The sequence below is a fragment of the Accipiter gentilis genome, chromosome 18 (genome assembly GCF_929443795.1).
Source record: "Accipiter gentilis chromosome 18, bAccGen1.1, whole genome shotgun sequence".
Classification (NCBI taxonomy): Eukaryota; Metazoa; Chordata; class Aves; order Accipitriformes; family Accipitridae; genus Astur; species Astur gentilis.
Genome location: NC_064897.1, coordinates 3,084,632 through 3,110,178, shown reverse-complemented (window position 1 = coordinate 3,110,178; position 25,547 = coordinate 3,084,632). Strand labels below are relative to the sequence as shown.

Sequence of the window (25,547 nt, the reverse complement as noted above, 5' to 3'; positions counted from 1 at the left end):
CAGACTTTTGCTGGTGTAGATTAGTAAAGCTCCACTGATCTCAGGCTAACTCATATTAGCCAGGAAATTTTGCTCCTCGTTCTCTTTTTCTTTCTTGTTCTTTTTTTTTTTTTTTTTTTACTGGTACCATTACGCCGAAACTACTTTTGTCCTGTGATTTTTGTGTGCCTTGTGCTCACACAAGAGACACCTCGTGGCATTTTTTCCCTTGAGATTAACAAGCAGCATGTGATTAAAATCAAGTTAACTCAACAGTGCAACTTGCTAATCATTCTTACTCTGGAATTGCCAGCTAAAGCTTTTTTCATTATTTATTTTTTCAGGAGGATTTGTGTATGTTTCTGTCAGTCTATTTTAGAGCATGGCAGGTTACAGAGGCGCTTTGATTCATGGCTGGACATGGATTATTTTAAGTAGAAGGAAAAAGGAGCCTTGGTTTTCACAGCATTGCACTGTCATCTTGCGGTTGCAGCGCTCCGTTCCTAACCCTTATTTGGAAATGCCTTGAACAAGAATTCAATGTGAGCAGGAAGAAACGGTGATTGCCTCACTCCCGGGGCTTCGGTTTGTTCGGAGGCCTCCTTCCTGCCACTCTTGTGACAACAAGACAGACTGACCTTGCCAACTGTTTCCACTTCAGTTCTTTCCATCTCCTTCCTTCACGAGAGGAGAGCGTGACCTCCTCCGTAAAACCATCATTATTTAGAAGACTTCATCTCCTCCAGACTTCCAGCGCTTCTACTGGGAACACTTACTCGAAGACACGTTTTCAGGGCAGCGCTGTGGACAGTCCTCCTTCCTGCCCGCGCTTTAAAGAGGGAATGCTCTGCCGCTGTCAGCTCCTTATTAGTTGTACATCTGTTTCACAACTGAGGCAAATCACTTCAAACACATTCTTGGCTTCCTTCCCTTTTTCCAATTTGTAAACAGCAACCATTCTGGCCTCTTTTTCTGGACTGCTCAAGACACCAGCCAGTGTGGGATTCTCCTTGTAGACCCTTCCCATCAGCTCAAAAGTCTGAATTCCCTGAGTTTGTCCAAAATGTAAAAGAAATCCCTGAGCTAGGCTTCCCTTTGCCTCCAGTTGTGCTGTTCCTGGCCAGAGCGCTGCTCTCCAGCCTGCCTCCTTATATCCTCCTGCCAGCTAAAAACATACCATATTCCAGAAAGATACACGAAATGCATCCAGTCCCAGTGAAGACTGACCTAATCATCTACCAGTGCGTGACTAGAAACGACAAAGTGGTCAGCCTAACTAGTTACTTGGAAGCGTGCAGCGTGATGCTGCTACCCCTTACCTAAACCACAGATTCCAAAAGCTGCAACCCTGTCCTCCTCCTCAAAAGGCAACACATGGATCTCTTATTATACTGATTCTTCCTTACCCTTTTACCAATATCAGGAATCAAAAGTGTAAAAATCCATGTTGTTTCTATTTGTGCTCTTCACTTTAGTTATTTCTCTCAAGTTAGAGAAGAAAAATTTAGAAGGTCACTATTGTTACCTTCAGTTTTGGCTTTTATATTTGGGCTGCCAATACTTTGAGGGAATGTTTATTTTTGCAGAAACCACTGTTAACATTAAAAGTCAGGGGGAAAAAAAGCCAGAAATGGCTTCCTACAGGGCTTAGTTTAGTACTTGGGAGGAAAAACTCTGTATTTTGATTAGAATTGTGTTACTATTGTTCCCCTGAATGGAATTTGGAGTATGCATCCCGAATTCCCCATTTTCAGAAAGAATTGCCTACAGCTTAAACGTTGTAAAGCATGTTTGCTTCAACTTCTTTTTACATGTGCAGATTTTCATGATCTTGCAAATGGATTACCACAGAGAGACTTACGCATTGACCCAAAATCTTACTACCAGCAGAGGGATCCTCTGTGGGCTTTGGGAATCCACTAATGCACGATTCAGAGTGCACGAGGGTTATACTCTACTACTCCCAAACTACAAGATATTTATTGCAAGGTTCTTTTTTTCAGTTGTATGGTATTTGAAAAGGTCAGAATTATCTATTTTATCCTCATACTTTCAAAATGACTACAGAAAGGAACAAAACTTCTTGCAGAGAGAAAATGTAAAAGCACTTCAGAAAGAGGACTGCAAAACGATGGGTGTAGTATAGAAACTTTTGGAACCGACAGCTGCCACCGGTGTGATTGCCGTTATGAAACAAATGGACCGAAACGTGAAGAATCCTATATGTGGCAGATTTAGCGGACATGTTATGGGACTAATCTGACTGATAAAGGTTGCATGGGAAAGTCCAACTGCCGGGTATGGAGATGCCCCCGAACTCAGGAATCGATAACTGCAGAGGGCAAAGCAAAAGCAAACCAAAACGGGGACACGGCTCACAGCGTGATATTGGGGGAGTAGGAAAAGTTGCAGTCTCCCCAGTGGGAGAAAATCCACATGCACACACAATCCAGACAGCGTCAAACCCAAGCTGCTGCTGCTGCAAGGCTCCAAGAGCAGGGTGCCTTGGCTCTGTTTCGGAGAGACCACCTCTAACAGCAGAAGACAGCTCGATGGCTAATTCAGTCCTTCGCCTCACTTACCGATACTGCCAACAAGGCTGCTAATTAGTACTAACTGTGATGGTGGTTTCTGTGATGTGGACAGCTGTTTGCGAAAAGCTGGACTGAGACCACCAACTCACTTCAGACAGGCCACTAAACAGCCATCTGAGGGTAACCACTAGGTCGCTAGCAACTTGGGTTGGATTCAAACTAGTGACTTCGAGGTGAAAAGGCTCCATATTCAATTACCAGTCCCCTGAGTCATCCCATCCACTCTATAGTTATTTCAAAATGCTTTGGTAAGCAATATCTGAGGACATTACATGCGTTCAAGATGCTAAAAATACATGTCTAAGAGGGCAGGGAAAAGATCAGATCACCCAAAAGTAAATTTTCTTTTCTGTTTAAAAAGAAAATAAAGGGGGAAAAAAATGAAAAAAAAAAAAAAAATAAAGATCATAACACTTTAAGCTTGGGTGTTTGTATTTTGTTGTTTTTTTGTGTTTTTTTTTTTTTTTAAAAAAAAAACCATATGAAAGGCCTCCCCCCACCCCGCTTTGCCATTCCAATTAATTTCCTGCAAATATCATTAGAACACTAAAAAAAAGAGAGACTGTTACCTTTGTATTTTCTAAATAGCCAAATCAATAGTAGAAAGAAGGGGAAAGTACTTCAGGGTGGGGAGTGTGAGAAAGGTAGGAGGAACAAAACAAAATGCTAGAAGATGGATTAAAAAAAGCCCCACGCTGAAAACGACAACTCCCAGGGATTCCACCCAGGGCTTCTCAAACTTGCAGATTTGTTTTAAGAGCACCGCTGCCCTCTGGTACCCCAGGATATAGTATTGTCAATGCAACTCCAGAGGGCCACCAATCTATTTTTGTCACCTATCCTGGGATCTGACAACTCTCACCAGGGGCTCAGTTAAACAAGCCTCCAGTTTTTAAACAAAGTGGATTTTAATTGAGAAGCACCTGTGGCGAGAGAGTCCACTGGCATTATTAAAAAGCAAATTTATCACAGTGAATCACAGAGGCAGGGGGTGGGGGAGCGAGCAGGGAGGGGGGGTCCATGCATACGTCATACCTGCAACACAGTACCATTCCTTTCATAAAACTCCCTTGAAGAAATGTGTAGGATTTGACTGCACCCCATGAAGAGTGTTTTTCCCAACAAGCTGTTCCCAGGGTGTTGAAAAGCTATCATTCATAAAAAATTATTGAGGGGGAAGGAGGTAGCAAAGGGGAGTTCAGAAGGCCAGGGACGCCAGTGGAAACCACAGAATGAGACCCTCTGTAAAGCACGCACCTGTTTATGGCCACCATAATAGCTTAACTAGAAAGCTTAAAGTTCCAAATTGAGGGGGGTGGGAGAAGGGGAGAAAGAGGGAAGACATAATGAAAGCTTGTTCTAATATCAAAATACACTTTAACCCATGGAGTGCAGGCTCACAATGGATAGCTGCGTTTTAGAATAAAGCACTGACAATGAAAAATACACAGAATTGAGGACGCTCTTCAGACGCATCCCGGTATCATTAAATACACATGGGCTCGGGCCAAACATTGGAAGTGCACCACTTTATAAAATATGTGGCTAAAAAAAACTGCTTATTAAATAATAATTAACGTTGGCCCAGAGAGCAGTTGAGAGTAAAGAGTAGGTGCCAAGCTCTGCCTAAACTCAGTAATGAACAACTCCTGTAACAAAGAGTTTACAAGGCAAGGAAAAGAGAGCGAGGCCACCCTGCAAAGACTTGGATGATACACAAATGTTTGGAATGATGAAGAATGTGCTGTAATTTTAATGACACTATTAGTAAAATCCCTTGCTGATTTGTACCAGTGTTATGCATGCACTTTGCCCTCAGCAAGTGGCAAAAGTGAGGTACTCAAGCCTGTTGGTCCAGCTGAGAAGACGTGACATCATGGATGAGACTCCTGACAGGTATTAGTCAGTAAGGATGCTTCCCCCCCGCCCCTCCCCAGGAAGGAGCTAGGCATTTTCATCCATTATTCCCTTATGCAGTGCTTTTGTTAATGGTTTTGCCGAGACTTCTCAAAACATTTTGAGAAAATGAATCTCGGATTGAACTGAGGGAAACCACAGGCAGGTGGAATATACATATCTCTCAGAGAAGCTGGGTTTATACCTTTTAAGTATTGTGAGCAAGGCTGGAAGGCTGCCTTTGATGCAGAGTGCTCGGTCTTGTTGACAAACTAACACTTCTGGCAGAACCTATCAAGATGAGCCTATAAGAAGCAGAACAGGAGGGCTGCCCCAGCAGTTTGAAGGGGAACATGGGGTAATACAAGACAGTTGTGTTTCTTTTCATTAATATTGTTGGCCCAACATTTTCCCATTTATTAGTGCACACACAATACTGCAGTTTTTTGCCTTGTTCCTATCAGTCAGCCTACCAAACCTCACTTTTAATCAAAAGTAGGAACAGTCTAGGATGTACAGAGGAAAAGAAATGCATAGTGCAGAATAAAGGGGGTAAGGATCTGAATGGAAATATCACCTGCTCTACAACCTATGTCTGGGAAAATATGAATTTTGAATTGGTTTGTCAACAACTTTTTTTTTTTTCCCTCTTTTAAAATCACCCCGAAAGTAATAAGCTACTTTTGCCCTGCCAGAGGACTTTGATCTGCAAGGCTTGCCTTTTTCTTTCTTTCTTTTTTTCTTTTTAAACACAGACAACTTAGACGGTTTAGATCTGTATTTCTAGGTCTAATATTTTTAATCAGTCTGTCTTACATATTCTTCCAGCATGCTCTTCCCCTCCTCCACGTTAATTCTTATATATAAGATTAACAGCTAAAAAAGTTCTGTAGCAAATGCAGGCAGCTTCATTCACATTTAATGAATAGGTAAACTGAAGCAGCAAATAGATTCTTCCACCCCTCCCCCCAAAACCCCAACCCCCGAATTAAAAAAAAAACCCAAACCATTGCAAAGCCTAGCCCAAGACACTGGCCTCAGAACATGAGACCACAACTCCAGGCACTGCAGAAAGAACACGACAGGTTATCACTCTTTCCACTGTTCTTCCTAGGCATTGCTCTACACAAATTCAGTATCGCTTCTTAATGTTTCCAATAACAAAGTATTTCCAGAAATTACCGGGAAGGAATCATCACTTACCATTTAGCTAGTCAAGCTCTGAATTATGTAAGTAATTAGCCACAAGAAAGTCCTTTGTCATAAATGCTTACTTCCCTGTTTTTCCCCTGATTTGCCCATAAGCAGTTTATCTTACAAAAGCCCACATACACTAGTTTCATCATCTGTTCTGTGGGAAATGTGTCAAACAACACATTACATGCCAATGCTCAGTGTTAAACTGATTTGTCATTCAAGTTGTTTAAATATATTTAAAACCATATATAAAGAATTTATCATTAAACCCCAAGAAAATACTTCTATAAGCATTCATTAAATAGCTGACAAAGGATAGATTTTAAAAGGTATGTAATAATAGAAGGATTCAGCTTTATAATAGCTTTCAGTAAACACAATTTCAAAAACCAAATAGCCCAGGCTTACAGCTGAAAATCCCCTCTATACTCAGAGTTAGGACTTGATATTTAAGATAAATTACATAATCTATTATTTTTTCCTTATTATTGTGCTGTGAATACAACATAAACACGCACTTCTGAAAAAGAGATCAACTGTAGAATAGCTATCACCACCAACATTTGCAATGCTTATACTTTAGAGTTAACACCACCCTTGAGAGGTCTGTTCAGTTCACACATTTCAGATGTATTTTTGAGATTTTTTTCCTTAGGCAACATAGCTTTTCTGCCTACTTTGATCACATTTTCAAAACCCCATGAGAAGAAAACCTCTTAAGAACAACCCCACCAAAAAACCAAATTAGAGATTGGACTCTTCATCTTATAACAAATACTGACTATGAACACATGTCAAAAAATGTTAAGATATTCAGAACTCTTGAATTATTACAAAACACCCCACCAAAACTAAAGGCATGGCATAACAACTCCACAACTGGATGGACAGGTTGAAATATTTCTGGAATGACAAAGTGAAAATTCAAACAGAAATCCCATTTGTGCAATTCCCTCTAAACTTATGTTTGCTTATACTCAAAAACCATAGGAAACTTTTAAGTTTAGCGTAAATACATTATGGAAGTCACCTGAAGTTTAAACAAGACCAAGTGCAAATTACAGTGCCTCTTACTAACGGAAGTTCAGTGACGTCTCTACATCACAACTGGTGAGGCATTAGCTGTGCTTCTGAACTGAGGTGAGATGCCATGCAGCAAAAAGAGAATGAGGCTAATTTAAATGCTCTGGACTTCCATCTCTCTTTACCTCCAGCTGCTTTCTCCTTTCCCATGAAGAGACATGAAAAATTCTCTGATTTATTAATATCTTTTCTGTTTTCAATTTAAATATTTTAAATATGTAAGTATTTTCTGAACTTGATACTACTTTCAGAGTAAGCTGTAAGACTGCAGACAATGCTGAGCCAGACAGCAGAGCATCCTTGATTCTCATAAGGCAATTAAAAGAAGTACATTGCCAATCCTGTGCAAAATAAATTTGGGGTGAAACTACACATTGCTTTGATCGTAGCCTGGAGAGGGAAGGCTCTTCCTAAAGGATACCTTTTGGACAGCAAGCTTCTGCAACTGTCAGAGTTTAGGAAGAATAATGCAACACAATTGTACTCTCATTTGTTTTACAAACAGACTGATAACATGTTCCCCATATTCCAGCAGTCCTCTTTTGGACCTGAACTAATCCCTTTCTTACCCGCTGCGATCCATTTTTATTTGTTGCTGCCTTCTCCAGTCTAAGCAGTTCCTAACTCCACATTAGATGGACACCACCAGGCAGCTCTCAGAAAGTGCAGAGAATCTCTCAGTTTTTCATTTCTTTTGCCAGCACCACACTAGTGAGGAGCAATGGCTGTTGAAAACACCCTGTACAGACCCTGGATTCATGACCGGAACAAAGACAATGCAAAAGCAAATTCAGCAAATTTAGTAGCACAGCTCTCACAAGTCTCTACTTACAATGTATAAACTAAGGACTTCCAGAGTTGACAGCATGGCCAAATTTGGACTGGATTATGACAGAGGAAAATGCATAACCCTCATTTATATCGGGAATAGTTAGTCTTTCATAGCATCCCTAAAATAATTTTTTTAACATACACAAAAACCAATGCTAGTTTCTCATCCTCATAAATTACTGGACCTTATCAGAAATGACTGTGAGAGAATGTTCCCGTCAAGAAACCCATTAAGCCTAAAGCAGCATGGAAAATTTCCACTTGAATGGTTACTATCTGGCCAAGCTACGAGCAACTGGAACCGGATCTTAAGATGGAAAGCATCACTTATGCCCGAAGAGGGACACTGCCAACAGGTCTACCCATAAACAACAAAGACCTAACTACCTTCCACACGTAACGCCGTAAGAAACATTTGCCTTCAAGCATCTTTTAAAAGCGGCACGCACGCTACTGCCCAGCCGTGACCCCAGCGCACTGCAGAGAAACTGGAAAGGCAATTAGGAGAAGAGCAGCGACCGAACCACGCAGCAGCTTTCCCCGGGAAGGAGCCGGCGGTTGGCCGAGCCCTCCCGCCGAGCGCCGGCCCGTCAGCACCCTGGACAGCGCCGCCCCGCTCCGCCGCGCCACGATCGCTCCCGGCCACGGCCCCGGCCACGGCCCCCACCGCCAAAGGGGCGGTGGGTATGGCAGAAGGAAGACGCAGGGATTTGGGGAAGGAAGGGAAAAGGCCAGGGGAAAAGGCCGCCTTCTCCGTGAGGGCGTACATTCCCACCCCCCCGCCAACATTAGAGCGCTGTGAGGCGACAGCCAATTCTTAAGTCAACGTAAAACGACGACAGGTAAGGCCAGGTAGAAAGATTTAAGGTCATTTCGGCTCACGTTTTTAGGACTCTTCCATTTGCACTTTCCATTTTCGATTTCGTTCGTTTTCATTTGAGGGTTTTTTGGAGCCTCGCTACGCAAAAAGTCACGTCAACCTCAAACTATAAAATCACCCCCTAAATAAAGACTGTGACAATGGCATCAACTGCCTGGGATTTTATTTTTTGCTGGTTGCATTTAAAAACACCTTTTACAAGCACTTTAGACAAATCTAAACTATTAGCAGCAGTAAAAATTCAGAGCTTTGCAAACATTTAAGCTTATTTCTCACAATTTGCAAGAAAGCCCTTTAAAAATCCATCCACTTACGATGAAAAACCAACTCCCTATTCCCCTTTAATAAAAAATAGACCTAAAAAAAAAAAAAAAGAGCTGATCACTATTGTTTGAAAGCACTCAAAAGCAATAAGATGGTCACAAGACTTTATCTGACTGTTCTGCCCCTTTACAAACTCAATAAAGCTTGCTTTTTATGACTGATTGCTGTGCTGTATTAATCCCCTAGCATATAAAACAAGCCTATTGGAGACTGGGACTCCACTGGGGGAAGGACAGGGAAGCTGTTGTGTTCTGAGAATTAATCCATCTAGGAAAATCAAAAGCCAGCCACTCACAATACAGTAATCAGCATGTTCTCCACTGTGAAAGCCCTACATTTCCCATTTAGAAAACACAACTATTACTCCATTATGTACAGAAACACATAAACCCCTTTTATTTATTTGTGTTTGTTATTATTTGGCTTATATTTACGGGTTTTGTGTATTCCATTGGTGGGTAGGCAACCATCAAGTTAAAAACCCCTGTCTATTCCCAACTGCTTAAAAGGAAAAAGGGACTCCCACTGCTTTTTCCACAACCAAAGTTCTTTCTGGATTTGCTTTGTGAACAGGATTTTAACTCTTTATTACCCTAAATAAAAGGAAATTCTTTGCATTTTTTCCTTACATAGAAAGTTCATTTTCTGTTCAGGATAATTATGCTATTTTTTCCCCTCACTTTGTTAAATTATCTAACATGAGTTTCCTAAATAGTGGTGCTAAAATAAAAATGTTTGAAGCTTTAAAATTACTCAACTGAAAATGACTTAACTTTATTTCTAGGTGCTATTAAATTTGATGCTCCTTTGTTAGCAAAAGTTTAATTCTTTCCTTTTAAAGTTGAATGATGTAGCCTTCTGAGTAAAAATTTTTTTTTTTTTTTTTTTTTAAGAGTAGAATTTTTATTTTTTGCCACTTAGGTACTAGAAGTATGAATTTTCCATTGTGTTATGGAGACAAAGATTAAAAAAACCCAAACAAAACCAGCTGTAAATCTTATGTGACACAGTAATTAAACTGCTAAATGAATTCTGGCCTAAATACAAGAATTAAGGCTTATGGAAATCATTGAGAAACCACAATCTGATAGACCATGTGCTCAAAAAGAACCAAAACCATATATGCTTTTCCATTCATCTAGCAAAAGGCATCTACCTGCATAAGAAATTATTTTACAAACCAGCACTTAAAGGCAACATTTTTTAATATCTGCTGAAATGTTCCTGTCAAATTATTTTAAAAAAGCAAACAAAGCACTTTCCTTATATTTGTATTTATTCTTTGCTAAAACAAAGAACACTTTTCTTCCCCATTTGTTTTTACAGTAAGAAGTCACTAAAAGCAAGAAAAGTTAGTGTCTTTGTTCCTATTGCCGTTATCCCTTTATATACATCCTTTACTTAATTAATGGCTAAATACAGCAGTTTTGCATCATTGCCTTTAAAACCAACAGGTGACTAAAATCCCACTAGGTCAATTCCATAGTCCCACCTGATCAGCATGGTAGACACTGAAATATTACGGTTAACTTGAAAAGATCTTAGTAGTCCAGCTATACTCACCATCAGTTTTAAGTATTACTATATATTTCTCGTAGTTCAAAGTACCATGTACTTTTTTATTTTTAAATGAAAACACGAATTGGAGGAGCAAAAACTGATGCACATGGCTTAATGTCTGTTACATGTACATGTAGTGTCAGGACATAAACTTGCCTTTCTGTTTAGGAATGGGATTAAATGACGACAACAACATGAACAATTTAACTTTTCTGGGACCTTCCTGTTAGACACAACTGAAGATAACCAAATGGCAGCAATGATACACAAGCGCTAGTAATATTAAGCTGTAATTCTTGTTTTGCTTATGCATGGAGGATTACATTTCTTGGCTACCAGGGCAAAGCTATGGCACACACAGAGTTAACCATGCCCCCATCCTTTCTTCACCCCCCTTCTCCCCCCATCTCATTCATGCCACATTCCACAGTGGCAGGGTCCAACAACAATATAGGAGGGTACCCAAAATGAAGAGGCAGGGCCTTCCATTCTTCTGCCTCTCTTGAATTAATTAACTGGAAATGAGTTTTGTCAATGTTTTGGAAAGGCAGAGGGGTGAAAAGAAACTGCTAGAATTAATCACAGTGAGAAACTACCTCTTCAGCAGTCTGCCAGAGTTCAGAAAACCCATGAGAAGTGCAAAATAAAAGGAAAGTGGGCTGACTTACCATCCAAAGGAACAAATAAAATTCAAACAAACACCCAAGTCTCCAAAACAGAGACATGCCCCAGTGCAAAGGAATGTAGCATCTGTTGCCACAACAGCTTCAGCTTTGTTTTTAATATACTTGTCATGAAGACTGAAAGGTAACAAGGTAGAAAAGATAATTTACTAATAATTTAGACACACGGGAGGCATGTTGTATTTAATTCACTACATATTTATGTACAGCAATGTTCCACTGCAGAGATATTTAAGCACTATGATTGAAAATGAGTAACTTTCATTGTTTAGCCCTGACTCAGCATAGATCTTTTAAACGGAGAAGACAGACTGCAAAGCAGTTATTTCTTTGTTGAGTTTTTAATAATAGTTATCTCCAGATTCAGCAATGGAAATTATAACAACTCAATACCGCACACATGACATCTTTATAACAAAACAATAGTGTAATGAAATTTCAACCATCTGAAAAGAAGGATCTTTTTCCATAAGTTAATTTACCTAGGTATTTAGAAAATGTGTAGGTGTCCTTTTGTTTACAGCAGTGAGGCAGAAGTATCATTTGGCAGTTTTTCTGAATGCAACGCTTCCAGCAGACTGGAACTAAAACCGAAGAAATCTTGATTGCCTGAGCAGGGAAAAATATTTTAAAAGAGAAATCCTCTTTTAATGATTTGACTCTTCTTAATGTTTTGTTCATGAGGGATTTTTCCTGACAGATCTCAGAATTAACTTGTCATCTTGCTTCTCTATCTCTAAACCCATACTCTCAAGGGCAGAATTGTCTGCCAGCCCCTTCTCCTCCATCTGTGCAATAAGCTCTTGGTTTCTCTCATTCTGTTCCGTGAGATTTCGGATAGCATATACTGCCCACTGGTTCACAACTGTTGGACAAAGTTAAGGATCATTTATTTATTTAAAGACAAAATAATGCTTATTTTAATTTATTACTGCATTCCCCTCCCCCTGCTGCCCCCCCATCCCTCAAACCCAGAAAAACAGTAGAAATCAAGGGTTAGAAAAAGACATTTACAGGCAATGATTCTGAACCTGCAAATACTTGCATATGAGGTAATTTAAGTTTAAATGAGGCATGTCCATTAACTTCAGGCAAGTTTACCGGGTTTTATCTTGAATTAAAGAAAACAAGACAAAACTCAAATGAACTGCAGGAATTAAAAGGATGTATTGTTTTAAACCAAAATTACAGTTAATTGAAATGTTCCAATGATCTTCCTGGTGAGATTTAAGAAAAAATAAAAAAAAAAGTCAGTCACTGTGTTTATGATCTGAACACTTCAACACTGCACTTCCAACAACTGGCAAACAAAATGAGCTGTAAATCAGCTACAAGAAAGACGACAACTATTTTCACTGTACAAGCTGAAGAAATATAGAAAGAGAGAAACATACCCAGATTAACAACTGAAAATAGCACAAATAACGTGGGAGACACTTAAAAATAGTTAACTTCCAATGCTATCTAAACTCGGTTCTTTGTGCCTGGGTTCTTTTACAAACTTGCCAATGGAACAGACGCTAAGATCACCAGCAGGTAGCTCCTGCTCGTGTTTAAATGGGCACAAGCTGCAACTCATTCACCTTCTAAGGTGGTCCCTCGAGGCCAGGATTGAGGCACATGTCAGGGCCATAGACGAAGGATTTAAATTCCCAGGATTATCAGTCAGGCATCTTCCAAGTGAACTACAGTGTTCATTTTATGAAGTGTCAGAGATGTTAGCCCCAATTCTGCAGCTGAAAAGCTATGTTATGATATAATCTTTCCCGAGTTACCCATATGGGAGGGCAAGCCATTCTGAATCACACAAAAGTGGTTTGCCTGCAGGGCACCAATTATTTACTACATGTAGCTTCACATCCAGCAGAAGAATATGCATAATTTACTCATCTCCTTGACGTCTTTGGGGTTGGACAGTGTCTAAGCACAGAGATACGATAGTGTTCTTATGGGCATTTGCCAGGGGGTGACTGGAGGGGAAAACTCCTGAACTGAGGAAGATGGGAACTTCAGCCAAAAGAGTAAAATACTGGAACTGGACTTTCTTACACAATTTATCATGACAGCATTTGGAAAATCCAGTACTACCGCATGCACCGTCTTACAGTAGCAGTCTTGCCATTTTCTCTGCGCACCTTGCACTGACTGCTGCGCCTGCCTTGCTGCCACATCCAACTACCCCTTGGGCTTATAGACTTTGGGCAGAGGCAGTCTCTCACGCTTGGTTGTTGGATGCACCAGCCAACGTGGATGGATGAACAACCACATGTAGCAGAAGCAGCTTTCTTAATATAAGACCAGGTCCTGCCTTCGCAAGCTTACATTTTAAGAGAGGGGAAATGATAAACTGAGAATACAGGGGACCAAAAAAAAAAGTTTATGACCATACCCAACTACAGTGCTACTTAGATGCCAAAGGAGACTAGAGAAGGGACGGAAATAAAAAGCACACGAGGAATCCTCAACAGAGGGAGAAGGGCTTAGACGAAGAGTAGCTCGCACAAACATCACAAGAAACATCCACGCTAGGGAACGATCCTGCATTGGCATGCATCAGTAAAACAGCCCCCTGCCTTTAATAGCAGTTTCTATTTATTTTCACATTCAAGCAGCCCAGAACTGAAAATCAAAAATGGCAAAGCAGTAAGAACATGGGGCTTTTTCCTGACAGAGTTCTTCAAACTTTGTCAGGAAATATGCTGCACACCTCCTTCATTTAAAAAATTCTGGCATGAGGTAATGACAGAGGAGGGAAATTAAAAAAAACACCCAAATTATGTATCACATCAAAGCCTTCATAGGTGAACGTGACAGAGAATATCAATGTATTCTCTTCTTTCAGTGCATCACTACGATAGTTAAGTGAGAAGACAAGTGCCAAGCTACATTTAAGTTATATAAACTGAGTATTTCCACTGCAGGTTACGTTTGAGTATGTAAAACAACAATGAAATACCAAAGACATAAAATCATGTATGAGCAGAATCTTACTCATCAGCTCTAATGGTAAGAAAGAAATTTCAGAATAGTAAAGTATGCAAGCTGATGAACGCAGATGAACAAAGGCTGATACCCAGCAGGTCCTTCTGCGATCTGATTTAGGGCACTTCACGAGTGCCAAAAAGTAACATGAAGTTCTCCCAATGGACTGTGAGAAACATGCTACTACTCTCCCTGGCTCTGCTCCTGGGACGAGGAGCAGACTTCTCTTGTGTTCCTAAAATACAGCTTTGCATAAAACACAGCACTTGCATAAAAGAATACCTCCTAAAAAAAAAGAAGTAATTTTCAAAGAGTGGCAGTTCTCGATCACACAAAGTGCCACACAGAGAAAAAAGTACTCTCAAAAATTTTTTTTCTGTATTAGCCTTGGCAATAATCCTGCTACCATCATCTTTATCTCCTTCAACACAAAACCACTGCTAAACCCCACAGCAAATGATGTTTTCCTACTATCGTATCCATTCACGCTTACATAATATCTAAGACATCCCCATTATCTTATGAACGCTATCATCATTATGGCATTTATCATTATTGACTACTGTAGCTGAAGCTGCAAAATGGTTTCAATAACGTTTTCACTCACTCAAAAACTCTTTTCTGCATGTAGGTTTTCCATTGTAAATTCAGTCATGAATATGCATGATCTCCCTTGTTCACATGCTGTGTGAGGCTAAGACCTTTGGATGGCTGCGTGCAGACCTAGACAGACTTAAGTGTCAGCAGAGATTAAAGCTAGTCCCCAGCTAATATTCACATTACCTTCTTGCTCCTCTCCAAAGATAGAGACAGAGAGAGAAAATTAAACATATTCTAGAGTCTCTAATCCCTACCAACACTTTAAGCACTTTATTGTATGCTCAGCTTTAGAAAGAGAGCTTCTAAAGTTTCCATAGTTACTACAAATAAGAGCATGAGCCTGTTTGTTGTGAAACTGCATAAAAGAAATGCAGCAAGCACAGTAGATCTGATTGCATAGACTTGTCTAGGTTTTTCCAAGAGGACATGTTGCACTCTCAAATTAATTAATATTATAGACAAGGTAGTGAAGATTACAGTACCTCTGTCACAGTGCAGAAGGCGTACAAAAGAAAGAAAAATTTTCATTTCATTTTCCAGGAGCCTCATTACCAGACTGTGTTTAGGGCATGAAAGCAAACATTGGTATGCATTTACAGCAACTCTTCTTCAAAATCCATCAGTACTGTATGCTATGGGATTCCTATGTTATTTCGACTTATACAAGCAATAACAAAACTGAGTCAGCTTGCCCTGTGTTCCATACTTGTGTAACATCTTCACACAGCAATTTAAAATTTATCATCTAAACTCCTCTGCGTTGCAACTTCAATTGTCAGGGAGGGGAGCATACAGCGAGAAAGGAAGAGAGGTAGAGAAAACGTGCTGGCAATCTGCCCCAGGAGATGAAAAATTTTCCTATCTGAAATCAACATAAACCATGAATCAACATAAACCATAATTTATGTTACTAAATCCTGTAGAAGTTTTGCCATTGACTGCAAAGAGAACTTTTTTTTCTCTTGTTTCTTTTCATATGGATTCTGGTACAAGAGGTTGCTAGAGTCGATGCTGGCAATAGCATAGTGACTGTTACAAGTTTAATGGTGTTTGAAAATACAACCACATACTGTCAGGAGTTGCTAACCAATACCCTATTGTGATGCATTACTGGAGAGGAGGACTTACAAACCATGTCCCAAAGAGAGTATTCTGGCTTTTCATTCTCTTATTAGGAGGTCCAATTTGGACTAAATGTTATTGGCAAGTCTATTGCAGCCATCAGGACCCCTACAAATTGTTCTACAAACCAATTTGGATTCTACGGATGAAGGATAGAAGGCATAATTATTAATGAGGTTTGAATCTGATGAGATAGATATGCAGAAATGCATAAGTAATCTTGAAAGTATGTTGCTTGAGTAAGGTAAGTAGTAAGTTTTAAAAGTTAAGTAGTATCATTAACTCATATAGGATGCTGAAGAGTGGAAACAAGGAGAACGAAATACATACATCTGTTTTCTTAAGTCCCCTTGATAGTTATTAATACCGAAGAATTTTTAAATATAACATCCTTGGCGTAGAGTTTGATTTATTACATCATGTAGATACTTTTTTTTTTTTAGTTAGACCATTTCCTGCACTACAGTTGGTTTTCAATAATTAAATGATTTCTTAAGAAAATTTCTTCTTTAAGAGTAATTTGGCCTAATGAGAAAAAGAGGATATTCTTTGCCCAATTCCATTACCTCATTTAAATCAGATTTTTGACTATTTAAATATTAACTACATTTCAATCAAATATGGGAAAAGATACACGACCTTATCAAGAAAGACAACCCGCATGGGATGGAACCCTAGTCAAATAGGTTGTTTATGCAACAGCTAAAGCCACCCAACTTCTCTAAGAGCTTTTCTGGAACAGGTTTATAGAGCTAGAAACCAGAGATAATGAAAATATAATTCTTGTTAATTGTATTTCTTTCTGGTCTTCAACAAGTAATCCAACTATCACTAAAACTTCTGCAGACAAGAACAAAATACTAAAGCATCACGTTAGAAGAATCACTTCCACTTACAGACCTGACTGGACCAAACTGAAAAGACATAACCCATTTCCCCTTCAAGTCTTTCAGTCCTTTTTAAGTACTTTTGTTTCACAGCAACTTGAAGATAATTCTTCTCACCATTAAAAGAGGTCTCTAGACAGCTACTGCAACTGTTAGTCACAGTTTGGATCAACGTGCTGTGATTGACCACACGTAGTAGACAGTCAGGATTTTGGTCCCTTGCAGTCAGCCAAATTACTTACAAAGCTCTACAGGTTCCTTCCTGTTGGGGGTTTTAGTAGTTTTATGAAGTCCTAGAAGGCATGTAAGATGATAGCAATTCTTTACAACTGCTTTACCTTTTTTACATAACTTTTACTTGTGCTTAAGACATTACCAAAAAAATAATCACAGGAAATGTAAAGAACTGAAGGTTTTATCTTAATTTATTTACTTAAAGAAGCTAATTCATATTTTTAGAATTAATGCTTTGGATGCTATTTATACCTGACATTAAATTATGAGCATCAGAAAACTTTAGGAATTCAGCCTATACAAACTTAAAATACTCTGCCTACAAGTTAGAAAACAAAGGTCTAAAATATTGCAGTTGCCTGTATTTTTATTTATTCCACAGCAGTTATCATCACCTATGACTGCAGTCACCACGTTCTGGGTTTAAAAGCTAGAAACAGACAGTGATGTTTTCAGCTAGGAATGTCCTTCCTTCTTTCCCCTGCTTGACCTGGCCCTTGCAGAAGAGACACAGCACAACTCATCTAACCTAGAAGCCTCCAAGGTGGAGAGGCACCACTGGATGCTGGAAAAGGCATTTATTCCTGATCACACTTTTTAAGGATAAGATTTGTAACACTGGGGAACCTAAAGCAGAGGTTCATTTCTGCTGCAGGTAGCTCTCACCTGGTCCAAGAGGAGGAGGGTTGGAGGGTTGGACCATCTACCACCAAACAAGCTTCAATCTCCACCACTACGTGGCAGCAAAGCTTCGCTGGACAGGCATGAAATGAGGTGCCTGCAGCCAGCCCTTTCCCATTCCTTACTGGGACAGGGAGACCAGGGTGGGCTGCTGGTGCTTACTGCGAGCACTCCCCGTACAAATTGGCTGCCACAAAATATGTTGGTAAAGACAGAAAGCCTATCCCCAAAAACGTGAACTACGGTTTGCAGCTCGAATTCCACTCTGTAGAAGAACATTGCTTTGCCAGAGGAAGATCTCAAACGATACCATCTCGGAATAAACAAATGGGCAAAACTACTCAGTTTAAAGTCATCACAATAGTTTCAACACTAAGGCAACATTTCTGTAATTCACAGCCTACAAAAATTAGAAAACATCCACAGCAGAAAAATAACTGTAGATTAAATATATTTTTCCAGTTCCCAAGCCTTCACTAACCCCCCACACCAGTAGTTACCGCTTCCTCTAGCAAACACCATCTTTCTGGCTACCTGTATTTCTATCAGTCTCTGAACATCCTACCCATCATCTGCAATGATGAATCCATTTCTTAAAGCGTGCCTGGTAGGATACAGGTTTTGGGGCTGATAGCTTCTGTATATTCAACAGATGGGCATGTTGTATCTCACATATAACTTTCAGTGAAAGTTCACCAATTTAAATATCTATGGGCAACAAATACACTTTAAGACCAGAATGGACGAACATCCCTCTTTTGCCCAACACTTCTGCACAGAACACAGACAACCGAAGGTCAGCCACTCTTGAAATCAAGGCTGTCAATTCTGTTTCATGCACACAATATTTTCATGCCTTTTTCTGAAAGACATCCAATGTTGACCAGGAGATTTCACTGTGTCCCTAAATAAATTGTTCCAATGGGTAAATAAATCATTCATTACAGCCTGTGATTTATTTCTGGTTTAGATTTGTTTAGAAATGTTTCCAAACACTGATTTTCATTATAGATTAAAAAAATAATAATTCACAGATCATAATCAAGGTACTCGGTAAGCATCTTCTGCATGAACTAAAGAGAGAAACTGAGGGAGATATTCCAAGCTTTGCACAATTCTTGTACCTCTTCCCTTCATTTGTATTTTTCAGTGTCCCTTTTGAAGCATAGGCACCAGAGCTACGTCACAAATTCTGCCAAAATTTGCTATATGGCTGATTGCAGGTGCAACACAGTTGCCTGCTCCTTCTGGCTATTAATAACTCAGAAAAAGTGAAAAACAAAACCTCAGAACATTCAGTTGCCCTCTCACTCCTAGCTATGCTCCCACAAGTAGAGTCCAAGCTCTCCAGGTCATTCAGAAACACATTTTCAGCACTCTCCAGTTCTGACATCCAGAGCCAAATCATGAGGGCTCATTTTTAGTTCCAAGGCTTGACTGCTTTTAACCACATACTCACTTCAGTGACGTCCAGCAAAATGGTACCCAATGTTCATTAAAGTGCTGTTTACTACTACAGCAATTTGGGTTACTAAGACATTTCTTACCTAGAGCAATGTGGGGATTTTTCTCCCCAGATCACTAGTATTTCTAGGTTAACAGATCACACAAGACACCACTGAACAGTATTATATACCCAGATTGCTATTAGTCTTTAATGCCTGCCATCTTAACAACATTTAATCCATATCCTATGTGCCTCTTCTCATGCTCTGTGGGACTTAAAAGCACAGTGCCAAGACACCTTAGTATACTATGAGATTAAACACAAAATTTCGGTCAAGTACTCCAGAGCTACAAAAGCCATAGTACATGTTTAGCTATGTCAGGCTATTTTTATTATAATGTCTCTTATGCCAAAACTTACAGAACTTTAAAAAAAAAAAAATTTAAGCCATAACCTCTAGTTTGTTTTACTTTTTCCTATACTCAGACTTGTAATACTAGCTTAAAACCATGAATATGACACATTCATTTTTGCTGCTTAGGCTGCCAATTTTTTTTTAAATTATGACTTACATTTTTAATAGAAACCCATAATTTATGAGTAACTATAAATCATCTGGTTTTAAAACAGAAAGAATCACACTCTTGATCAATCTCAAGCTAATGCTCCACAGTTACAATATTCTGTTCTTGCAGTCCCTTCTATTACACTAATCCCATTTTAAGAATTCATGACAACTAAATCTGTTAGTTATCTATAAGAGGTATCAGAGAGTTAGCAGGTTGTTACATTAAAAAGAAAGAGCTTCAATTGCTGTTACCTAACTATTAAAAATGCCTTAGCTTATCTTCTTTTCCCAGGTACAGAAACAAATTGCAAAATTCCATTAAGTTGAAACTCATGTATCAAATTACTATCAAAACCTACCACAAACATTGAGCTGTAAAGCACTAAAGCATAGAGGGATGGTAACTGTGTTCACAAACTGATTAAATATCAGGCAGACTGTAGGAATTTTAAATTTCCTTGGACATGTAAAGAAAAAAGCTCCACCTACACACAGAAATATATTAATGTATATTTATATGCATACATATAAACAGCTTTTCTAAACCACTTTAAAATGGGAATTATAGAAGTCAAATAAAACTTTCAAAAATTTGGCACTAGACTTAAAAACCCAACCCAGTTAATACCCGAGATGTGGTCAAACTAAATATAAATTATCACTCTAAGGTACATGACAAGGTAAGCTGACTCACAGTTTGGACAGAAGCTCTGTTTCTATTTATAATCTCTAGAGATTAATCTATTTTATATAGATTCAACAAGGATCTGTATGCCATCTTATCTTTCAGCATTGTACTTGAGTATTTTATTGATTCAGGGTCTTTGAATAACTTACATGGCATAACTCCCACCCCTGCTGCTTTTGGTGATTTCAAACATTATTTTATGACAAATAATCAAAACAATGAAGGTAAATGAGACTCCAGTTCCAGTCTCATAGACACCAGATGATGTCTGGTGCATCCAAAAATAACAACAGTTAAATAAATGGGTGTTTGGAAAGATGCAACTAAATTATAACCAACTAACGTTTTTCTACCATGTTTTGCAAAATAGCCATTAGCCACAATTATATCTGCTACAATTTCAGGAAATGGTTGCATCTCCTTGAAGAAATCTCAGAACATCAAGAGACAAGAACAAATCAACAAGGTCAGTGGAATGGACTGCAAATATATCCTTAGTGAGAAAGGAAAGGTTACATTTTGGAAACCGTTTTGGGAATAGAACCAAGACTAAACAAAGATCTGGGGAAGTGAGGGAAAACGATTTAAGGATTAGGAAGGAGCTACACAGGACAATGCATTCGCCAGCTGAAGTTACAGTTTGTTTTAATAATAGTGACTGAAAATGGGACGACAGAAAAAGGTCAGAATAAAGATATTATGCAAAGCATTGGCCATATGACATCTGAATATTCTCTGGAGACATGCAAGAAACAATGTCAAGAAGACAGACTGAAATATGATAAGGTGGTTGTAGAAGGCATTCCATTCTCAACAATATTTTTGAACCACTCCTAGCTTTATTTAAAAAAAACAAAAACCTTTGGGTCTCAAATTTCTAGTGCTTCGTCTCAGCCCAGAGGGGAATTTTTCAAAAGAAAGTCTACAGAAAAATCAAGCAAGCTGTTTGAGCTATAAAAGCAGTGAAATATTATATTTTCTCCATTTCTTCTTTTTTTTTTTGGTGCTCCTGGTAACTAAAGATCCGCTTTCTTTCAAGAATTCAAGCCTGTCATGGATTTAAATCCACCAAGAGGATTAGGGCAGAGGACAAATATGACAATATTTGGTTTAGAAATAGAGTTATTAACTTTAATTCTTCACTTTTACATGCATGAGTTGGAGCCTACAGAGATTACTCTTCTCAAAGGATTAGAAATATTATAATGTAACATTTGAAAGAGCCTTCCTGCACTCTGTATACCTTTGTTAAACTTCCTCCAGCTCTAAGAGGGACCCTGTACATCACACGTTTCTTAATGATGGTAGTTGTCACTTACTTGAGCTGGCTAGAAGTGAGATACTGAAGAAGAGACTTCACATTTACATCTCTGCAAATCTGCTTTAGTATTTTATATACCGTCAAGAAAATTAATACTCTCCCCCTTTCCCATGAACTCTGAATTTCAGCGTTTAATCATCCCACGTAGGATGATCCTACATCCTGCATAGATGCACTAAATAAATTGTATCCTGAAATTATGGCATCAGCAACCTGAAATATACCATTAGAAATTATAACTTTGTTAAATGTCCAAACACAAAATTTAATCTGTGGTCATTTCCGGAAGAAAAAAAAGGGACAGTCCTTTCATTTCGCAGAATATCTTTTCCTGTACTGCACACTGCATTCCATCTGTGGTCTTAAGTCTTTTTCATATTAGGAGAATGTTACACTTGACAAGAGAAAATTTGTTCTTGGGGAACAGTGTGGATTACTGATACAGCTAGTAGATGTAGAACACCTCACAAGAAAACTTCACGCTTTTGTTTTCATTCTAAAGTAAACATTTTCTTGTAATCAACATTTCAGAACTTTGCAGTCTTTGAGTCAGAATTTAGATCTACCAAATATCATGCTTAATGTGGTAGGTTTTTTTTGGTTGGTTCCTCACCTTTAACTAAGTTCTGTTCCAAAGAGTTTGCAACATACAGAAAAGATAAACAATGCGTTAAGACATGGAAGTTGTATTATCCCAACTCTTCAGCTGTGAAGCCAATGTCAAGAGTGAATTAAAATAAAATTAGGTTACACAAAGGCCTCCTGTACCCTTTTCAACTGGGAGCATGCACCTAGACCCTCCCCCTTCAGAGCTTTACAATAAGCCCACTCAGGACACTTTATTCAATATCATATAGAAAAATCCTACTTAGAACGGAATGCAGACCTCTTTAGTCCATTAATACTTCTGTAAGAACAAGACTGGTTACTTGCAATGCTTATTTCAAGAGTGTAAAAACACCCTGACACATAGTGACAGGCATTGGTGAGCAGATGACCTTCCCACCTAAAACCAAAAGCAGCATTCAGGAATAGCTGTGTTTTTCCCCTTCCACCATGAGAAATAACAAAAAAGGTTGAAGCCTCCTAGGAGTCGCTTAGCAAACCAGCCCACCACTGCAGCCAAAAAATAAATCCCCTTATCATACAACACTGAGGGATTCCCTTGTGAGCCACACAGACCCCTAGGCTCCATTAGTATCTAACAAAATATAGCTATAAAGAATTTGCAGCAACTTGCAGGAACAGGATAGGATTTGGTCTGCTGAATAAGGTGAAAGGAATAAGTCCCTCTCAGACTGTTCTTGCTCAATGAATAACCACACTTGTACCTGTTCCAGCTTCTAGTCTGACCAGTTCATCTGAATATAATTGTAAGATACAGAGAAGGAGCTAAGGTTTGTGCATATGCCACAAACCAGAAATCCTCCCACTCTCGTTAAAGAAGAATTCTCAGCACACTGGAGTTGAATCAGTCTGAATTGGAGTATGGCAATACAGCAACTTCTTCTTGCTTGACCATTTCTTTTCATCCTAGTTCCATCTATGGTAGTTGGCTTTCACTCAGCTGATATTTTGTGTTGTCTTTGGCACTATGAATCTAAAGGTTCAGGCCAACAAGGTTCTGCTCTTTACCTGTGCTGACAAGTCCCATTGTTTCACTGCCAACCTCAACCACTGCTGGGTCACTAAAAACTTACTATCTACCTTTTTTGTTAAAGTCATAGTAACACAATCAGTACTGGTTCACAGAAAAGAAGATTCTAATAGTGCTCTGTGTCCAAGGATATGGGTTGCAGCAGCAGCAACCTGCAATAAAGCAAAACTGAAACCTTCTTCCAAAGAATACACTTTCATTTAGCCCAGGTAGACTCCAAACCTGTGCAGCAAAGCAAGTGTCGATAGGATGAAGAAAAGGGTAATTTCTTCCAAGTGGGCAGAACTTGACTGGGCATGAGGAGGTCATTACTGTTTTCATCAGTAGTCTAGGTCCTTTGCACTGACCATATCCACTGAAATAACATGATTTTATGTATGCTTATGAAAATACAGAATCAAATAGGTCACCTCAAAGTACTAAATCCATTGGCAGTGCCTGAAATGAGCTTTCCAAAGAAACGCAACCATTACTGATGTAATATTATGCTGTATTTTCTTGCCAACATACATGAGATAGCCACATTTACGTGAAAATGCTCAACTGTATGATGGTTTACTCTAAAAAGTCAACTCACACTCTGATTTTTGCTTTCCACTGGCTGCTATTCAGCTGTAAGGCTTTTTTACAGTATGTGGCCTGTTTTAGGTTGCACTTTGTAACTTAGAAACAAAATGTCTGTCAGCTCCCCCAAAAGTCTTTGCTGGCATCTCACAAAAACAAACTGCCATTGTTGTAGACCATAGCAACTTGATTTCTTCTAGCTTTAGCCAGAAGTTTCATGAACCACAATTATACTTGCTGCTGCCATGAAGTCAAAAGTATTTTCAATCTACCCCTCAGATGACTTTCAGACTGAATATCATAGAAGCAGCTTAGGGAAGGAGTATCTGAAAATTAACTTATATTTTCTACGTTTTCATCCGTTATACAAACTAAGGGGCCTATGTATGGATATCCACAGCAACCGCAAGTTTTCCTTTCACAACTGCTGAAAATTCTTACTCCTAAAACATAGCCAGCTGGGTGTTTCCTCATATATATAAACATTTTTTAAAAGGGAAAAAAGGAAGACCCAGGGAACTACAGGCCAGTCAGTCTCACCTCTGTGCCTGGCAAGATCATGGAGCAGATCCTCCTGGAAACTATACTAAGGCACATGGAAAATAAGGAGGTGACTGGTGACAGCCAACGTGGCTTCACTAAGGGCAAATCATGCCTTACAAGGCCAGTGACCTTCTACTTCTACAGGGTTACAGTGTTGGTGGATAAGGGAAGAGCAACTGACATCAACTACCTGGACTTGTGCAAAGCATGTGACACTGTCCCGCATGACATCCTTGTTTCTAAATTGGAGAGACATGGTATCCTGGTTTTGGCTGGGACAGAGTTAATTTTCTTTCTAGTAGCTGGTATAGTGTTACGCTTTGGATTTAGCATGTGAAGAATGTTGATAATACACTCATATTTTCAGTTGTTGCTAAGTAGTGTTTAGACTAAGGCAAGGATTTTTCAGCTTCTGATGCCCAGCCAGCAAGAAGGCTGGAGGGGTACGAGAAGTTGGGAGGAGACAGCCAGAACAGCTGACCCAAACTGGCCAAAGGCGCATTCCATACCATGTGACGTCATACCCAGTATATAAACTGGGGGGGAGTTGGCCTGGGGGGATCACTGTCCAGGAACTAAACTGTCTTTATCTCAACCCATGAGTTTTACTTTTTTTCCCCAATTCTCTTCCCCAATTCTCTGCATGGTGCTTAGCTGCTGGCTGGGGCTAAACCACGACAGTCCTTTTTGGCACCCAACATGGGGCCCAAAGGGTTGCGATAATGACAGATCTGACCAGGGCGGGTCCATCCATTTGACGGATTGACCACTCGGTGGATAAGGAATTGGCTGGATGGTCGCACTCAAAGAGCTGTGGTCAACGGCTCAATGTCCGAGTGGAGAACAGTGACGAGTGGCGTTCCTCAGGGGTCGGTATTGGGACCGGTGCTGTTTAACATGTTTGTCGGCAACGTGGACAGTGGGATTGAGGGCATCCCCAGCTAGTTTGCCGACAACACCAAGCTGTGTGGTGCAGTCAACACGCTGGAGGGAAGGGATGCCGTCCAGAGGGTCCTTGACAGGACTGAGAGGTGGGGCCCGTGCAAACCTCATGAAGTTCAGCAAGGCCAAGTGCAAGGTCCTGCACATGGGTCGGGGCAATCCCAAGCACAAATACGGGCTGGGCGATGAGTGGATTGAGAGCAGCCCTGAGGAGAGGGACTTGGGGGTGTTGGTTGATGAGAAGCTCAACATGACCTGGCAATGTGCGCTTCCAGCCCAGTATC

General features: G+C 39.6%; 1 protein-coding gene across 7 annotated transcripts in view; it reads right to left on the bottom strand.

The window, feature by feature from the left end:
• Positions 1-10,066: 10,066 nt before the first annotated feature.
• The window catches only part of ATXN10 (ataxin 10), a 107,027-nt gene continuing 91,546 nt past the window's right edge, over positions 10,067-25,547 (bottom strand). For 5 of the 7 annotated variants that reach the window (XM_049821489.1, XM_049821491.1, XM_049821490.1 and 2 more), the window contains one exon: positions 10,067-11,892. In XM_049821489.1, the coding sequence (XP_049677446.1) occupies positions 11,705-11,892 (188 nt within the window). In that variant the 3' untranslated portion in view covers positions 10,067-11,704. The remainder of the gene's footprint in view (positions 11,893-25,547) is intronic. The other 2 variants (XR_007508628.1, XR_007508627.1) reach the window with 2 other exon arrangements.